Source organism: Jatropha curcas, chromosome 5, assembly GCF_041381405.1.
Source record: "Jatropha curcas cultivar XTBG-Jc1 chromosome 5, XTBG_Jcur_1.0, whole genome shotgun sequence".
Classification (NCBI taxonomy): domain Eukaryota; kingdom Viridiplantae; phylum Streptophyta; class Magnoliopsida; order Malpighiales; family Euphorbiaceae; genus Jatropha; species Jatropha curcas.
In genome coordinates, this window is record NC_143155.1 from 3,566,356 (window position 1) to 3,586,314 (window position 19,959).

General features: G+C 34.6%; 1 protein-coding gene across 1 annotated transcript; it reads left to right on the forward strand.

The window, feature by feature from the left end:
* Positions 1-1,716: 1,716 nt before the first annotated feature.
* LOC105628959 (Glycosyl hydrolase family 38 protein) lies at positions 1,717-19,916 on the forward strand. The gene is made up of 29 exons (XM_012210461.4): positions 1,717-2,128; positions 2,228-2,311; positions 3,172-3,260; positions 3,386-3,560; positions 3,734-3,853; positions 3,945-4,028; positions 4,120-4,191; positions 4,336-4,449; positions 5,268-5,368; positions 5,476-5,569; positions 5,850-6,017; positions 6,136-6,222; positions 6,561-6,623; positions 6,710-6,766; positions 7,756-7,975; positions 8,169-8,302; positions 9,000-9,056; positions 9,140-9,202; positions 15,054-15,125; positions 15,315-15,362; positions 15,560-15,679; positions 16,330-16,395; positions 17,195-17,307; positions 17,408-17,492; positions 17,641-17,751; positions 17,960-18,055; positions 18,134-18,181; positions 18,630-18,698; positions 19,540-19,916. The coding sequence occupies exons 1-29, from the start codon at positions 1,904-1,906 to the stop codon at positions 19,726-19,728; spliced, it is 3,024 nt and encodes a 1,007-aa protein (XP_012065851.1). The 5' UTR covers positions 1,717-1,903; the 3' UTR covers positions 19,729-19,916.
* The last annotated feature ends 43 nt before the right edge of the window (positions 19,917-19,959 follow it).

Here is a 19,959-nt window from a genome sequence, read left to right on the forward strand (position 1 = left end):
ATTAGTTTTATTTTTCTTTTATATCCAAAAAAAAAGTAATATAATTTTTTTCCAAAAAAAATTTAGTTCCTTCTTATTTTTTCTAATAATTTATTAATAAAAAAAAGACACAAAAACAATTTTGAAAAAAAAAAAACTTCACTTTTTCTCGGTAATAAAAAAAACCTTGGTTGATTAACTTGGTGTATGGAGTAGTCTCATATACCAGGAGATAAGTTGCACGGACATGAGATGTAGAAAAGTACATGATATGATAATTTTTTTAAAAAGTAAGATATTTACACATTTAAGACACACTATACTAAATAAATATAATACATTAATATTTCAAATAATAAATGATCATTTATAATAAATCATAAAAAATTAAAAATACTTAATTTATTATTTCAACATAATTAGTTAAATTCTTAAAATTATTATCACTATTGAAAAATATATTAATAACGTGTGTGCATTTTTTATGCATGTCATACTAAGGTGTCAAAATGGGTCATGACACGTGGATAGATGCACCTAACACGCGAAATAAATGGATTAGAATTGAGATTAAACATGTTTGTGTTATAAACGGGTTACCCATGTATGACATGTGTTTAGTGTCACAGGTTGACACGCGAGTTAGGCAAGTGGCTCATTTATTTAAGAGTAAAAAGATAATTTTAGTGTTAGAATAAATACTCCAACTAGAATCTATTTAAATTTTATTGTTGTATTACTTTTTTATTTTAGTTGTGAATCTTGAAGAATTTATACATTTTATGTATGAAAATTTATTTTTAAATACGATTGGAGTTAAATAGGATAAAATTTAAAAATATTATAATTAGGTTAAGTTGGTCTATATATGTCAACACAATTCACTTAAACTGTTTATTATATTAAGACACAGTTGTATACGGTTTAACCTATTTATGGTCTTAGATGAGTTATACGTATCGTGTTCATGTCACCTGCCTAATTTTCGTATCGATAAATTTAACACAATTATTAAATTGGTCGTGTTCATGTTAACTCTAATCATATCGCTTATTAGGCGAATCCGTGTCGAACTTAACACGTCCATCCTTTTTGACACCGCTAGGTCATATCATGCATGATTTTTATCATTACATATCTTAGTAAATGGCTTCGCATGATACTTAAGAAAACACATCTTAACATTACAATTTTTTTTATCATATCTTAACGAGATACAATTTTGTAATGCATTATCTTTTTATTACACAATTTTTGAATGATATTATAAAAGATTATTTCATCATTTAATATTGGTTTGCTCGTTGCGCGGTTTGTAAAACTATTATATACAGTATAGATAGATATAGTTATTATAGATATAGATTATAGATTACGTTTTTCATTGAATTTATTTTTCTTCTTATATACAAGAAAACGACCCGCGGTTCTTCACCTAATTTGAGTATAAGATTTCAACTTTCAGGTGGACTTACAAAATCTGCGAAAATGAGGAATTTTGGTCATGAAATCAGATATTGTTGAATAGTTTTATGGATTTTATGATGCCAAATGGAAAACTAAAATCCAAATCCAAATCCCTAAAACTGTAATTTCTCTTATAAAGGGTCCCGCCGCGCCCAGTCACTGACTGTTTTTTTTAGTTTTCACATAAAGATAGAAACTTCATTGCCAAATGCGTCTAACATGTGGATTGTCTCTGTAAAAACAAAAAATTGAGAACTCCTCCACTTTTCACCAATAAAAACAAAATCCTTTACTCTTTGGCCGGCATGGAGATGCCAGAGAAGAAACCAAAGTCCATTTCTGGTCATTTACTATATGTCAATTTCAAACCCTTTAATTGTCTCTATAAATTGGTTAGTCAAGAACTGAAAAAACTTAGCTCTTCTTTGTTGCTCGTAAGCTACAGGCAATCATTGAAATGGGTAGGATTCAAAGTTTTTTAGCATGGGTTTTTGCCTATGTTTTTGTTGCCTCTGGGTTTGGTTTGTATGGAACAGTGAGTGGTGGTTATGTGAAGTACAGTACTGGGAATGGAGTTGTTCAAGGAAAACTCAATGTTCATTTGGTAGCACATTCACATGATGATGTTGGTTGGTTAAAGACTATTGACCAATACTATGTTGGATCAAACAACAGTATTCAGGTTATATTTCTTACTTAGTATCATGGTTCATCTTTTGTTTTTTGGTCAATAATCATGTTATAAGGTAATCTTTTGTTCTTTGCTTGTTTTTTGCTGTAGGGTGCTTGTGTTGAAAATGTGCTGGACTCAGTTGTGGCATCACTTCTTAGAGATCCAAATAGAAAGTTCGTTTTTGCTGAAATGGTAAACAGTGCAGATATTTTTTGATTGTTGATTTTTCAGTGTATATATATTGTACCTTTAAATGTCTAGACTGTTATGTATAAGTTCCAACTGCATTTTATATGCTCTATTAAATAATCAAGCAACTTATGCATTACTAATGCTTCTCTATGTGAAATTTGGTCATTCCTGATATGCGAAGCTAGGGCCTTATGGAAGTTGACACCTGATAGCAATTTGATTACAATCTTTGTAAGAAATTTATTGTTTTTTGGAATATGGCATACATATTGATTCTTAATAAAAAAAAAAAAAAAAAAAAAAATCATCTGTGTAAAAATTGGAAAAAGAGAGTGTTCCAGTTTTAAAAGAATCATTTTCTTAGTTCTTAATATGTTGTGAAATTCAATCTTTAGTAGAATGCTTAGATTTCCTCTCAAAATTTAGGGTAAACATATTGCTGGATGTGTATGCATGAGAATTCAGTCCCCTAACTAATGATATGTTGTCTACGGGTAAGTACCATGTAAAATTTATCAAATAGGCATAGCCTGGTTGGAATACCTTAGAAAATCTTAGATGGGGGGTCATGGGTTTTCCAATCAGGCCTTGCAATACCAATGAACCAACAAAAAAAGCACCGTGGAAGACTTTTCTCCTACTGCGTATGGGTTGCATATTCTTTCTCGTTGGATCACATAGTTATGGGACCATTGTTCTCAAGATTGTCAAATGGTATCATTGTTTTGCTGCTATACATTGTTGGACTACTTGGTTTTTCTCTGCTGTTTAACAGCTGGGTGTCTGAGAGCATATAGTGTTAATTCTTGTCTGTTGTCATTATTATGACAATTATCTAATGCAGTGAAAATGAATCATAGGCTTTTTTCCAACGATGGTGGCTAGAACAAAGTGAAGAAACACAAGGGCAAGTGAGGAAACTAGTAGATGCTGGCCAATTGGAATTCATGTATGCAAATTTAAGCAGTAGGATTCATTGTTTGGAAAGAGAGAAAGAAAGAGAGAGATAAAAAGATGTTTAAATTGTATAGTTCTTTGGCATGTATGACAAGTATTTAACTTTTTCATTTGCAGAAATGGTGGCTGGTGTATGCATGATGAAGCAACATGCCATTACATAGACATGATTGATCAAACAACACTGGGTCATCGTGCAATAAAGGCACAGTTTAACAAGACTCCTCGTGCTGGATGGCAAATTGATCCATTTGGACACTCTGCTGTTCAAGGTTACCTGCTTGGGGCTGAGGTAGATGATTTTATATATGGTCAATCACCCAATACAGTGGTTGATACATTTCTCATAAATATAATTGTTCTTATAACATGCCTCATCAACATGTTTTGTTTTCTTTGAAACATGTTGTTTCGGCTATGTTTTTCGTCCTAACATGTGAGACATTCTGATTGGTTCCATTGCAGCTTGGATTTGATTCTGTACATTTTGCAAGGATTGATTACCAGGACAGAGCTAAGCGCTATGTAGATAAATCTCTAGAAGTTATATGGCGTGGTTCCAAAACTTTTGGTTCTTCCTCTCAGGTACCTAACAACTATTGCTCCACTTCTATCAATTGCTCTATGTTAGAAATGATGTGTTTTGTTTACTGTTCACTTTTTATGCCCTTTTCAGATTTTTGCCAATGCTTTTCCTGTACATTATAGTCCTCCTCCAGGTTTCCATTTTGAAGTGTTCGATAACTTTGAGCCTGTTCAGGTTCCATTGTCTATGATTATTATTTTTCCCAATTTCTATATGATCTCCTTTTGAGCCTTCCTGACCTGTCATATTTCATTTCACATTGCAGGATAATCCTCTTCTGTTTGACTATAATGTTGAGCAGCGGGTCAGTGACTTTATAAAAGCTGCTATTGCCCAAGTAAAATTTAAGCTCCCTTCTTCTCTTTCTCTCAAAAGCCTTTATGCTTTTAATTTTAAATTTACTTCTATCAGGAGAAATATTGAACAATTCGCATCACTTCAGGTGCCAAGATTTATGATATTTCTTCATCCTTTTCTACAGGCAAATGTGACAAGGACAAACCACATTATGTGGACCATGGGTGATGATTTCCAGTACCAATATGCTGAGTCTTGGTTCAAACAAATGGACAAATTGATTCACTATGTTAACAAGGTAGAGCTTTATGTGAAGAGAGAAATTTTATCTTTTGAATCTTATCATTTAACTTGCATGCTCCTTCTCTGATACAATGTCTCTCCAACTCCACCCTCATTATCTACACATTTTTCCCTATCATCAAATATGTATTGCGTGATTGTTTAAGATTTGCAAAATCTCCTTTTAGCACTCTATGCCAGCAAATGGCTCTTGAAAAGGTAAAGAGTTGTAGCATTCTTTAAATGGGAAGGAAATACAAGGCCACTGATTATATTACTGGCAGTATGTGCTGGAAAGATGGGGAGATGCTTTTCATATTTCTTGTTTTGGATTTGATTTGAAATCTTTTATTCTTATTCTTTACCCAGAATTAGCTGTGGCAACCAAATTAAATACATGCACCATAATTTATTCTGCATTGACTAATTTGTGTTCTAATTGTTAGCTTATGAGCTTGGAGAGGTGTCAATAAGTGTTACATGTAATTTTGCCAATTTTCCCACTAGGTGTGACGTGTTTTCTACGAGAAATTTTGGTCTTGTCTAGTATCTTTCTCTCACTTTTTAGTTAGTTATTAAACGCAAGGTACAGCTTTTCATGCTTTATTTGGTTTTTGTGTTCTTCAATTTTTTTTCTTGATGTTTATGGCTCATTACCTAAGAATTCATATCTGTCATTATTCCTTGAGGTATTGTAACATTGATAACAAGAATTAAAATGTTATCTGTTCAAACTTCATGTGAAAAACTTGTCTTTTCAGTTGTCTTTCCCCTTTTCACTCATTTAATATACTTGGTTTTGAATATACCATTTTTTGTATCTTTAACCTGCAGGATGGTCGAGTAAATGCCTTATATTCTACACCGTCTATCTATACTGATGTGAAAAATGCAGCAGATGAATCATGGCCATTGAAAACTGATGATTATTTTCCGTGAGCATTGATTGTTTCTTTTCTCACCTTTTCTTTTCATCCTTCTGATGCAACAAAGCTATTGACTGTCTATCATGTATATATACTTGCTCCTTGTTAACTGGTAGGTATGCAGATAGAGAAAATGCCTATTGGACTGGATTCTTTACTAGTCGCCCAGCTTTTAAGCGCTATGTTCGGCAGCTCAGTGGATATTATTTGGTATGATGCCAAGATCATGCCTTGATGGTTATTTTGCCTTGGAAACATATAGGAAAGGTCATAGCTTCTAGATGCAAGCCACCCTGAAATATGCTTCTGTTTTTATAAGTTTATTTCTTATGTTGTGGCCTTTTCACGCTGTATAAACTATACGCATAGGTGTCCCTGTAGAAGAGGATGGCCTCTTCCTATCATGAAAATTGTGTCTGAGTTTTCTCATGTTTTTTTGACTTTAGAGTACAGTTATGTCACTGAAAAATTACCTTCTTGTCTAAAACAGGCAATACGACAACTGGAGTTTTTGGTTGGGAAAAAATCCAATGGTCCCAGCAGTTATAGGCTTGGAGATGCTCTAGGTATAGCACAGCACCATGATGCTGTCACTGGAACTGCCAAACAACACACTACAGATGACTGGACAAAACGTCTAGCTATTGGAGCATCTGAGGTGGGCAGTTGACTTTCCTCTGAAATTTCATGTACTCGTTGTTTTCTCTATGCACAGCAAGTTTTTTATAATGCTAAATGCTTCCATTATATAGCTCAAAATTTAACTCATTCTATAGGCAGAAGATACTTCAAGTTCTGCTCTGTCGTGCTTAGTGAGCAAATCCAAAAATCAATGTACTGCACCTGCATCGACTTTCAGCCAGGTAGCTTTACCTTTTTTTCTTATTAATTTTCTTACAAAATGCAAAGCTCCACTTTTAAGTTTGTAATATTTTTATATATTCCATAATCTCTTTGTTATTGATTGTATATTTTATATGAATTATCATATGTGCTAAATGTGACTTGCGATGAAGTAACATAAATTGCCAAAGTCAGTATACTGCAAAATAGTTGAATGGTTCCATAGAGCAATGTAATTATATGTGGATTTTTCTTTTCCTCTGCATCTCGTTGTTGCTACACATGCAATTAGATAATCAACTTACTGTTCCTAGCCTAATCAATTTTCTTTTTCCCTTCTCCCTACATTGTTGTGCAGTGCCAACTGCTAAATATCAGTTACTGTCCACCAACAGAGGAAGCTGGAGATGGAAAGAGTTTGGTACTACTTTCATATATTTCTTAACTCTGATTCGATGAGTACATCACTAGGTTCTTTACTTATCTTTTTCAACTGGTTACTTTCAGATTATAGTAGCGTACAACCCTCTTGGATGGAATCGCACAGACGTTATCAGAATACCGGTAAGTAAATGTTCGTTCTGTTGTTTATACTGTCACAAGCAAATGATTTTCAATTGCTCATATTATTTACAATCACATACATGATGACAGAATGCATAAGATCACCAAACTTTCTGATAAATATCATGCAATAACTGTAGCTGTAGTTAAAATGGTAGGGTGACAATAAAGAAGTACCAGAATTAGTAGTTACAGGTGTAGCTTCCATTTTGATCAAAATGAAAAATTTTGGCCTTGATTGTTTGGCTCCATCCAATGAAGTTCTATAAGCATGCTGATATTTTAAGTAGGCCTTCAAGTTTTGTCCTTTACAGTGGTCTCTAACAGTGTTTTTTTAAGTGCAATGCAGAGGCTACAAATGGATAAGGGGCTGGCCTCCTACATTAAGCATTTCCAGAATTGTAAAATGAAGCTTTTGTTTCTTTTAATGCATCTATTGTTTCAACCTTCTTTTATCCCCGTATATAGTTATCTTAAAACTATATTGCTAAATGCTAACCATTCTAAAACTTGGTGATGACCATCACTTATTTTCCTCTAAGAATTTGTTGGTCTTCATTCGTTTTTCAAAACTCATTACATAAACTATATCTCAAAAGATAGCATGCAATGATTTTGAGATAATGAGATTTGAAGCTTTCTAACGCGACAGCTAATAGTTTTTGAAAATAATTGTTCTAGCCTTTTCCTTTTTCTTTTAATGAATTTTCATTGTGATTTGAACTTGTTAGGAAGTTATTTCACATGGTAAAGATGCCAGGCCCATTAACTAGGCTTGCATCTTTCACGAGTATGTTTCTAGTCGAGTGATTTAAATGTTCCACTCTTTGTTTTGGTCATTACTTCAATCTGGAGTTTTTATGCTTCCCTGAATTGCAATTTTTGATGTTATCCTGTGCTTTTTGTTTTTTATGTGTCCTACATTTTTTTCCTATAAATAAAAGTTTTTATGACTTCAAATTTAATTCTGAAGCCACAATGACTAACAGGTTAATGATGCCAATCTTGTCGTCTCTGATTCCTCGGGCAAAACCATTGATTCACAATATGTGATCATGGATAATATTACAGGCAACTTAAGAAACTTCTATTTGAAGGCCTACATAGGACTGTCATCCGATCATGTTCCTAAATACTGGCTTGTCTTTCAAGTGTCTGTGACCCCACTTGGGTGGAGTACTTACTTCATCACTCATGCACCTAAGACAGGTAAAATTTCTGATCTTATATTCTCAGTTGACCCGTTTCATATTTTTAGCTGCGCCCATTGGGTTTATGTGCTGATAGAGACCATTGCTGAATTCCTCTAAAGTTTATCTTCCAAAAAAGAAGACAATTAAAAGTTGAAACTTTTTTTTCTTATTTCTTTCTATTTCCTTTTTCTGACACTGAAATGATGCAGGGAGAAGAAGAAATGGACTCCATGAAACGGGAAGTTTACTGAAAGAGACCATTGAAATTGGACCTGGAAATTTGAAAATGTCATTTTCTTCTACCACTGGCCAACTCAAACGAATGTTCAACTCTAAATCTGGGGTAAGCTGCTTCGCATTCCTGCTTTTTACGGTAGGTTTATAATGTTCTTGGATAATTTTAAGGTTAATTACAAAACTCCCTGAAACTTGCCTTAATTCAATATACAATTTGATGCCTTAGGTTTGGAAATTAGCAATTTTAGTCCCTATATTACAGCTATTATAAAAATGTCAAGATTTAGAGGAACTGAAGTATTCTAAAATTTAATTATATATTTAGGAAGTAAAATGTAATTAATTTTAAAATTTTAAAGACAGAAGTGCAATATAATTTAAAATTTCAGGGGCTAACGTTTGACAAAAAAAATCTTAATTTCATAATCAAGGACCAAGTATTGAGTCAGTTTTTACAGCAAGGAAACTCATGGACAAAATTTGCTAATTTGAGAAAAGTAAGGACCAAAGAGCACAGTAAAATAAACTTCCTGGAATATTTGTGACTAAACCTTATTTTACAAGCTCTATATTCTTATTTTATAACTGAAAATGCTGGAGGCAATCCTCATAGGGACTTAGATTCATTCATATTGCAATGTGCTTTAACAATTTTGCATGTTGATCCATTGACTCTGGCATCTGAAGTTCTTTAACATTACAAAAGAAGGAAGTAGAGTCCATGTTACTGGTTTGTGTTATATGGAGATGTTTTGATAATGAAATGAGAGATCATATGTAATTTATTGTTCATTTTTTACTAGGTTGATATACCAATTCAACAGAGCTATCTTTGGTATGGTTCAAGCTCCGATGTCCAGGTATGTAATTTCTGTGTTTTAGGATTTTATATTTGGCTTTAAGTTCATGGAAGTGTAGCTGATACGGTTGTGTTCTATTTCAGCAATCCTCTGGTGCATACATTTTTCGGCCTAATGGGTTTCCTCCCAATATCGTTGCAAGAAAAGTGAGTTCTTTTTTTCCCCTATTTTCAGTTTTCATGTGATCAAAATCTGCCAACTTGTTCTTAAGCAGTACTAGAAATAAAGGAGTGGAGATTGTAAGATACAAAGTAAGAGAAGAGGAATGGAAAAGGATATAAAGAGAGAGAATAAGGGGAAATAAGACAAAAAAGAAGAGATAAGGAGAGAAAGAAGAAAAGAAATCTAAGGAGGAGACCGTTAATTAAATCTCAATTAGTTCATCTTAAACTCCCTTTGATAAAATCATTCATTTAGTTTTAAAACATCTAAATAGATTTGTATCTATCATGAAACATTTAATAGTTTTTTTTTTAACTATTTAGGTTCCTTTTCCACATGCTACGTTTAGATTCCTTTTCCTTTTAGCTATTTTTTCTTTTTCCTTTCTGGGTCTGCAACTTAAAGAGGAGTCTGGCATTAGGTGCCATTGGATATCAGGTTTGGGGTTTGATACGAGACTCTCCACATATTCGCTTAAGGTTTTGTAGTGGATGCTATAAAGCCAACTATTTCACGTAACACATTTAGAGCTAAATATATTTGTAGAAATTAAAGGAAAAAATATGTTTTATTTCTTTCAATTGTGTTATATTTTTCAACCTCTACTCCACTATATATATATATATATAATTGTTCTAATATAGGAAGTAATCTAAATAGGAATAAACCTAAATTAAGAAACACAATCTTTACACTAATTAGGAATAAACCTAAACTAGGAAACACAATATTTACTTTAATCACAAAGATTTCAACACTCCCCTTCAAGTTGGTGCATAGATATTACTCATGCCCAACTTGCAAATTAAAGGATGAAACAACTTGCTATGCAAACCCTTTGTAAAAACATCAGCTAGTTGCTTTTTTAAAGCTATACAGGAGACACTTATAAAACCTTCAACTATCTTCTCTTTTATAAAGTGACGATCAATCTCTATGTACTTAGTTCGATCATGTTGGACTGGATTGTTCATAATAATGATGGTTGCTTTACTATCACAAAATAAGGATATATTTGTTGTTTTAACCAACTTTAACTCTTCCATTAATCTATGCAACCATAGAAATTCACAGATTCCATGTGCCATAGCTCTATATTCAGCTTCTGCACTGGACCTTGCAACAACAGCCTGCTTCTTGCTTCTCCATGTGACCAGGTTTCCTCCAACAAAAACGCAATAACCTGAGGTTGATCTCTTGTCATTAAAGGAACCAGCCCAATCCGCATCTGTATAGCCTGTTATTGTTAAATGACCATGTTTAGAAAATAAGAGTCCTCTACCTAGAGCTGATTTTAAATATCTTAGAATCCGATGCACTGCTTCTAAGTGAGACTTCCGAGGGTCATGCATGTACTGACTCACTAAACTTACAGCATAGGCAATATCTGGTCTAGTATGGGCAAGGTAAATCAATCTCCCGACCAATTTCTGATACTTGCCAACATCAACTGAACTTCCCACTCTAGCTTGAAGCTTATGATTGGCTTCAATAGGTGATTCTGCAGGTTTACATCCCAACATACCAGTTTCTTTAAGGAGATCAAAGATGTATTTTCTCTGAGAAATAAAAATCCCTTTTTCTGACCTAGCAACTTCTATCCTAAGGAAATATCTCAACTTTCCCAAATCCTTAATCTCAAACTCCCTAGCTAACAAATTTCTCAAGTGAGTCATTTCTTCTTCATTATTTCCAGTCATCACTATATCATCAACATAAACAATAAGCAATGTGATCTTACCTTCATGATGTTTAATGAACAAAGTATGATCAGCATCGCTCTGAATATACCCAAAAGAAAGCATAGCTTTACTAAACCTTTCGAACCATGCTCGTGGTGATTGTTTCAGCCCGTATAATGACTTCTTCAGCTTGCAAACTTTTCCTCTGGTTTTTTCATCATCAAATCCAGGAGGAATCTCCATGTACACCTCTTCTTTTAAATCACCATGCAGAAAAACATTTTTAACATCAAATTGATGTAACTCCCAGTCAAGATTGACTGCACAAGACATCAAAATTCTGATTGTGTTCATCTTGGCTACACGGGCAAATGTTTCCTGATAATCAACTCCATGGGTTTGACCGAATCCTCTGGCTACCAATCTAGCCTTGTACCTCTCAATTGAACCATCTGCCCTATGTTTAATTGTGAACACCCATTTACATCCAACTGGCTTCTTTCTTGGTGGAGGAGTTACAAGATCCCATGTCTCATTTTTTGCCAGAGCTCTCGTCTCCGCAACCATTGTAGCCTTCCATTTTGAGTCCTGTAATGCCTCTTGCAGTATAGAAACAGACAAAACAAAGGCTCTATAGGAAGGGGACAGAGCATTATAGGAGATAAAATGGGAGATGGGATGTTTAGCGCATGTTCTAACTCCTTTTCTAAGAGCAATAGGAATATCAAGGTCATTGTCAGAAGGACTGGAATCAAGATTAAGATCAAAATCAACAGGAATTAAAGAAGGCTCACCAAGTTCTTGTTCTTTCAGGGACTGAAATTGGAGAGGACGGTTGATCAGAGGTCTTATGCTCCATGGTTGTATCTGTATTAGTCCACCATGTGTAGGTTTTCAAATCAGGTCTATCCAATCTTCCTAGAGATTTGGGTGGTTGCTCTATGTTGCTATCTATGTCTACAGGAATCTCCCCCTGGAAAGAAATGTCATCCATCACCTTTTCCATCTGATATTTCTCCCCCTGAAGAGGTGACTGGGAAGGATAATAAGATTCAAACTCCTGAAAGGTAACATCCATACTCACAAAGTATTTCCTAGAAGAAGGATGATAACACTTGTATCCTTTTTGAGTAGTAGAGTAACCAACAACCACACACGTCAAGGCTTTAGGATCTAATTTGCTTAGACTATTCTGATGAATAAAGCAAACACAATTAAAGACTTTAGGAGGTATAATATAAGAGTTTTTTACTTGAAGAACCTCTAATGGAGTTTTAAAATTTAAAGTATGAAGAGGCATACGATTGATAAGGTGAGGAGCGGTCAAAATAGCATCCCCCAATATGATTTGGGAAGATTCATAGTGAACATAAGGGACCTAGCTACTTCCAGTAAATGTCTGTTTCTCCTTTCAGCTACTCCATTTTGAGCACTAGTATTAACACAACTAGTCTGATGTATAATACCATTAGAATCTAAATAGGTACGAAAAACTACATTCATGTATTCAATACCATTATCAGTTCTTAGGATTTTAACATGCGCATCAAATTGAGTACAAATCATTTTATGGAAGTTCTGAAAACACGAAAAAACTTCATTTTTTGTTTTCATCAAATAAACCCAAGTCAATCTAGTGCAACAATCAATAAAGGTCACAAACTATCTATAACCAGAAAGAGAGACAGTTTTTATAGGACCCCAAACATCAGAATGAATAGTAGCAAAAGGAATCAAATTCCAGTAATGCCTAGTGTGATTAGCAAGTTCACAAGCATCACATACTAATGAATTAAAATCACATTTAGCAATCAAAGTGGGAAAAAAAGTCCTAAAACAGAAAAAGAGGGATGTCCTAATCTCCTATGCCATTGAATAACTTCATGGGAAGGATTTCTAGAAGTTCCTAACAAAGCTTGACTGGTACCCGCGTCATCCAACAGATACAGTCCATCACAAAAGCTACCACTGCTAATCGTTCTCCTCGTATTCAGTTCCTGAAATATACAATGAGTAGGGTAAAAAGTTACTTTGCAATTAAGTGCTTTTGTGATTAAGCTAACAGATAACAAATTAATAGGAAATCTAGAAACATGAAGAACATGTGAGAGTTTAATATTGGAAGTACAGTCAATTGAACCTGTGCCAGCAATTGGTACTTAAGGAGCCATCCGCAATTTGAATTTTGTCTGTGCCTTGATACTTAGAATATGTGAGGAAATGTTTTATAGAGCCTGTTGTATGTTTATTTGCTCCTGAATCTATAACCCAAGAGGCTTTTGCAATTTTTGCAAGAAATGTAAGGAAAGCATTACCTGAATTAACAAAATTAGAGGTTGCAGTCTGAGTTGAGGACGAATCAAGCTGTGACAACAATCGTTTTAGGGACTGAATCTCCTTATTGAAAAAGCTTCCAGCAGTAGATGGTTCCTCAGATAAAACTCCACTATCAGATATGTGTGCCTGTGGTCTAGAAGAACTGACCCGCTTTCCTCCACGCCCTTTAGTTGGGCGTCCATGTAATTTCCAGCAAAACTCCTTAGTGTGCCTATTCTTACCGCAATAGTCACAAAATAATTGATCTTATCTGAAGAACTACTCTTTGCAGCCTGGATATGTTCTCTTGCAGAATTAGCAATCAACCCTGCTTTGTCAATGGTAGATCTGTGAATCACAGCGTTCCTCCTAGTCTTCTCTTGCTGTACAAATGAGTATGCTTGTTGTAAGGATGGAAAGGGATCTCGTCCAAGAACTTGGACTCGAATCTGATCATACTCGTTATTTAGGCCAGCCAGAAAATCATACACACGTTCTACTTCAATCAACTTTTGAACTTGAGTCGCATCATCAATACATCTTGCTTGAAAGTCTTCATAATAATCCAGTTCCTGCCATAACCCACTAAGTTCAGCAAAATACTGAGCGATAGTCAGATCTCCCTGCTTGGTTTCATGAACTTTCTATCGCAATTCATACCTCTGAGCATAGTTTCCAGTTTGTGAATACGTCTTGATAATAATCCAGTTCCTGCCATAACCCACTAAGTTCAGCAAAATACTGAGCGATATTCAAATCTCCCTGCTTGGTTTCATGAACTTTCTATCGCAATTTATACCTCTGAGCATAGTTTCCAGTTTGTGAATACGTCTGTGAAGCAGCATCCCATATCTTCTTAGCTGTATCAAGAAGCAAGTATCCTCGGGAAATAGTTGGCTGCATGGAATTTATTAACCAAGACATAATAAGAGAATTCTCGGATTTCCACTTGTTAAAGGTCGGATCTGTCGAAACTGGTTTAGTTGCTCCACCATCAAGGTATCCCTGCAAACCTCTAGCTTCAATGAATAATAAACAAGACCGAAACCAAGCCAAGTAGTTTGTTTCATCTAACTTCACCGGACTAATCTGAAGTGAGGTGCTCTCTGAGTGAAAAACCATATCTACATTCTTTTCGTCAACCATATCTTAAAAAAAAAAAAATTTAAACGACAGCAAGGGTAAAAAAAAAAAAAAAAAGGCAGTAGCGGTAAAAGGCAGCAGCAGTGGTGGAAAGGGAAAAAATATCCAAAAAAGGCAAAACTGGTGTTGAAGAACCAGTAGGTCTGAGTCACCACACCGAGTCGAGGTCGCCGGAACAAGAATCGTCGACGGAGCTCGCTGGAAACAGCCGCACGCGCTGGCGCGCTAAGAACAGTCAGAATCTTCTGGAGGCGCGTGTGCACACGCGCGTGGTCAGACGGTGACGTGGTTTGGACGGAGTGTCGATCAGCGGTCGTTCTTCCTTCTGAGACGGGCGGTGACGACCAACTCCCACTTCCGGCGGTGCTATGTGTATCTCAGACCACTTTGCAAACTGAAACCGTTGCCGAAAAATTAACGGCAACGACTCTGATACCATTTAGAAATTAAAGGAAAGAATATGTTTTATTTCTTTCAATTGTGTTATATTTTTCAACCTCTACTCCACTATATATATACAAAAAATTGTTCCAATATAGGAAGTAATCTAAATAGGAATAAACCTAAACTAGAAAACACAATCTTTACACTAATTAGGAATAAATCTAAATTAGGAAACACAATATTTACTTTAATCATAAAGATTTCAACATATCTAATTTGTTAATTAAAATTATTTTGTAACTATCTGCAGGTGCCCTTGAAGGTCTATCGTGGACCTGTAGTGGATGAGGTCCACCAACAATTTAATTCGTGGATTTACCAGGTCATCAATTTATATATAGCTTTATCTAGTGATAAATGGGTCAATGTTAGTATATTTCTCTCTATGCATCATTAGTCTTTTAAAGTTTGACTGGTAATTTTACAATATGTTTCAACAGCTAATTGTACACAATTACAACCATTTCCCAAGGTCCTTGTTCACTAAATATTGTTTATGTGTGTTTGTTAGGTCACAAGACTTTACAAAAACAAAGAGCATGCTGAAATTGAATTCACTGTGAGTGAAATTATTAGTATTTTATTATTGTTTGTGTAACTCTTTTCCACGAAGAGACACCTTTTCAAACAGATTTATGCTGCCAATGACTAAAAGCACCATAGTTGTCTTTTCTTCCCATTCATACAAGTGCATGCTAAATATGTTTGATTCATTAAACTTGAATGAGTTATGTCTAACAATATTTATTTCTGAAGATCGGGCCAATTCCCATAGAAGATGGTATTGGAAAAGAGGTCATCACACGAATGACAACAAATATGGTCACAGACAAGGTGTTCTACACTGATTCTAATGGAAGGGACTTTCTAAAGCGGGTAACTCTCAGAATGGTTTCTTTCTTTTAACACCAAAAACTTTTGCAGCATCCTTTTGGAAAAACATGCAATAGTACTGTGTTTCTTATGTTCTCAGATTAGATACACATAGATGCTAGCAGAGAGACATTTTTATCTTTACTCTCATAATATTCCACGTGGCAGACAATGAACTCAATCCAAGGATTATCTTTTGTGTTTTCAAAATATTTTTCTGTGCATTATTTTAGTGGTAGACTCAAAGTATCTGTTGGAAATGAAGATTTAAGATTAGATTTTATTTTTGTCTAATATGTTTGCTGTTTGGTTAAAACGGTTTGGCTAACAGTGATATGCAAAGCTCCAAGCACATGATGCAATAAGCCTTAACTACAGACTCTGTTCTTGTTGTTGGTTGATCATGTGTCTTGAAGAAGCTGAGAAGTTGTACATGGCCTCTAGTTATGCCTGTAGAGTTGGAAATCAGAATTATACTGTCAATTGCCCCATTTTTTCTTGTTTTAACATATTTTCTTGGAAGCTCTCTGCAGCCAATTCCCTTGTGAAGTTTGTTACACCACAGCTAAATGTCCTTGTGCTCAGTGAGTGGTGCCAAGTGCTAACTCAAAAAAAATGATGTTTTTTCCGTTTTTTTTTCTCTCTTCCTGCAGATTCGAGACTATAGAGCTGACTGGAACCTCTCTGTTAATCAACCTCAAGCAGGAAACTATTATCCAGTAATTTTCTCAATGCTAACATCAATCAATATAATGTGTCTACATCATGTGAATGCTCCGAAACTTGCCAATATTGATTCTGTTTGATGGCAGTCAATGGGGTACAGTTATAATATACATGAATTATTAGTGCATTTAACATGATTCTGTTTTGGGGTTAGTGCGTGCAGGAGAGATGTGTCAAAATAGTCTCACAATTGACCTGTGCAGCTGTATTGATTTGATGTTTTTAATAGCCTGATTTTGCTTGTGCTATCTGAAAATCAATAAGACACAAATGAGCTACTTTTGGCGATATTGCCTTTGTTCTATGTTTTCTGTTTGTTTGGTTCAATATACCAGCTCAACCACAAAAAAGATTATGAAATTTTATTGCATTGAAAAGGATCGTGATTAAATCCTATTGGGTTTCAATTCGGGATTCTATCTATAGCATTTGGTGGTTTCAAATGCCACTGACTACATGACCTCATCTTTGTGATTATATATGGTCATTAACCGTCCTTATAATTTATATGAATTGTCTATGTGAATTGCTTAGTAACTAATCTTATATTTTTGCATATGCTCATACACGCTAGCTTGTCTATAGATATCATATTCTGGTTTGTACTCCGGAGAAGGTGAACATTATTGTCGAAATCCAGTGTTTCAGAATTATCTGCACAACAATTATTACCAACTTGTAAAATTGCTTTGTCATGTTTTCCTTGTATTGACGAAGAAATTCCCTCGTTATGATCATTTTAGGGCTAGACTACATTATTTTATTAACATTAGCTTTTGTTGCCTTTTCCAGCTTAACCTTGGACTTTTTATAACGGATAAGAAATCTGAATTGTCGCTCTTGGTTGATCGTGCAACTGGAGGGGCAAGCATCAAGGATGGTCAAGTAGAACTAATGCTTCACAGGTTCAAATAGTTGCTTGATTTTGTTTTCAACATTCATTAATTGTATCCACTTTTCAGTACGGACATGTTAAACTGATTGTTGTTTCTTTTACTACACAAGGCGTACAATCGATGACGACTCTAGAGGAGTTGGTGAACCCCTTGATGAAAGTGTTTGTGTTGAAGATAGATGCGAGGGAATAACGGTATGTCCATGACAAAATTAACTTTTCTCTTGAGAACTCAATAAATACTTCTTATTCACATTCTTATCCTGCCTCTTTATCGCATTTAAAACTTAACAATATGCATGCTTCATCTGAGCTTTTTCCTACAATCTACATCTTTATTCAGATTCGAGGAAATTATTATATGAGCATCAACCAGCTCGGAGCTGGATCAATCTGGCGGCGAACAACTGGCCAAGAACTTTACTCACCGCTTCTATTAGCTTTTGCACATGAGGTATGCTTCATTTCACTTGTGTTGATCAAGAACACTGTAAATATCAATTTGGTCAAATTCTTAAGAGATACAGTATGGGGTAGAATACCACATGGACTAAATACAAGATATTATGGATTAGGCTCTCCAACCTCAATGGCTAGCTTTTTAGGTATGGTCTTCCGAAGCTTATATCAAGATATTCTAACGCAAATGATTTACTGTTCAGAAAGAGGAGAATTGGAAAGCGTCTCATTTGACTGAAGGAACTGTCATGGATCCAAACTACAGCTTGCCTTTGAATGTTGCTTTGATTACTCTTCAGGTGATGGTGCCTACCTGTGTTATGAACAATATAGATTTCAATCTCTATATCTCTCTCAGTCTGATCCCATATTTGCAGGAACTGGATGACGGAAGCGTACTCCTTCGCTTGGCACATTTATATGAGGTAAACTTTTTATTCCATAGAAAGATTGATTCTTCGGGATCCTTCCTTTCTTCAAACAGAATGAACAGGTTGCAGGGCAGATGCTTTCAAAGCGGACTCCCCGTTCATTATTTTTCCATCTAGTTCAATGCCATAGCTTCTTGGCTGCATCCTTGAACCACTCCTAAAGTCAAAGTGACTACAATTGGATTCTTTTTAACCAAAATTCTTCAAAAAAGGATAGTATTTTTTAAAGAACCTATCGTAGAAAATAAACATGCAATGAACCTATCTATTTTTATAAGTACTAGCTGTTAAAAGTTTGGATTCCTAGGTAAACACTTTCTGCCAAGAGTAAGATATTAAACTTTGAAGATTGCATCATGTTGATATTTCCTTTCGTATTCGAGTTTATTAAATAATATTATATTCAGAGACCAAGTTAAGTAGAATATTCTGATGTGGTCAGGGAGGAGAAGATCCAAAGTATTCAGCACTGGCTAAAGTTGAACTCAAGAAGATGTTTTCTGGGAAAAAGGTAAAGATTATGATAGTTGTTAACCTGAAAGAGGAAAAATATTGATTCTTGGAAATGATATGATGAATTCTGTGTTAGATACAAGGAGCATACAGGATGACAACATGCATTTCTTTCTTGTCTCATGATGTATTTAATTAAATGGAAAACAGTGCTAATGAGCTTTAGCTTAGACTCCGTCTTTTTCTAGAAAAATAACATATCTTGAAAATATTTTCCAGATTTTTCAATGTTTGGGTGCTCAGGAAAATCAGTCAACTGAAAATATTTTTCTGTTAAAAAAAAGAAAGTCGTTTTTAAGAAAAGAAAACATTTTCTCAACATTTACAAACTTATTATAATCTTATAAGTACATATATTTTAATTTATTAATCACTGATTGCCACCATCATCAGTCACTAGTTACCATTGGCCATTTTAACATCATTTTTTATACATTTTTCTCATATTTAATAATAAGTTTCTACTATGAGATTTCTATAATCATAAATATTTTACTACATTCAGTCGTTTTTTATGTTATCCTTCATTTATTTGTTCTTGAGATATCTTCAATTAAATATAAAACTGGCATCAATGAGCTTTGGCACAATGTTATTAGAGTAGGCTGTAAGGTGGTGAGTTTGATTAACCGAAGAGCTTGGAAATTCGCTACTTATAATCATTTTTGTTTTGGAGCAGTAACATTCTGGTTTTATCTCATATCTATATTTTTCCCCCTTGAGCTCTTTCAAAAAAAAAAAAAAAACTCTTTTTCCCCCTTCAACTGAAGTAGAAGTATCTTGGGCGAAAAGATCTATGATGGCTGTATCTTAACGATGTTTAAACTTTAAACTTTCAGATAAAGGAGCTGAAGGAAATGAGTTTATCAGCAAACCAGTACAAGTCAGAGATGAAAAGGATGGAATGGAAAGTTGAGAATGACAGTGGAGTTCAACCTTCACCACTTAGAGGTGGCCCTGTTGATAGTTCAACTCTTGTTGTTGAGCTGGGTCCTATGGAAATTCGCACTTTCTTGCTCAATTTTTGAATTTTATTATGCACTTAATGCTTTTCTTCATGAAATATTCAACTAAAATAACCCATTAAGTTTCTTTTTTTTTTCTTTTTTTTTAACATAATCCTGCTTGCACTGGGTCCATGAAAATAAACAAATTATTAAAGTGATGTAAAAAGAGTTTATACATTTTAGTAACATAGAAGTGCTATTGGATTTCAGCAGCCGTCATCTCAAAGTAATTCATCAAATCATTGAATTTCA

Bases quoted from the DNA above. Each gene is read 5' to 3' on its own strand.
- LOC105628959 (XM_012210461.4), top strand. From the start codon at position 1,904: ATGGGTAGGATTCAAAGTTTTTTAGCATGGGTTTTTGCCTATGTTTTT. The intron at 3,854-3,944 runs GTACCTAACAAC...TGCCCTTTTCAG, and splicing joins CTTTTGGTTCTTCCTCTCAG to ATTTTTGCCAATGCTTTTCC. The intron at 15,126-15,314 runs GTCATCAATTTA...TGTGTTTGTTAG, and splicing joins TTAATTCGTGGATTTACCAG to GTCACAAGACTTTACAAAAA.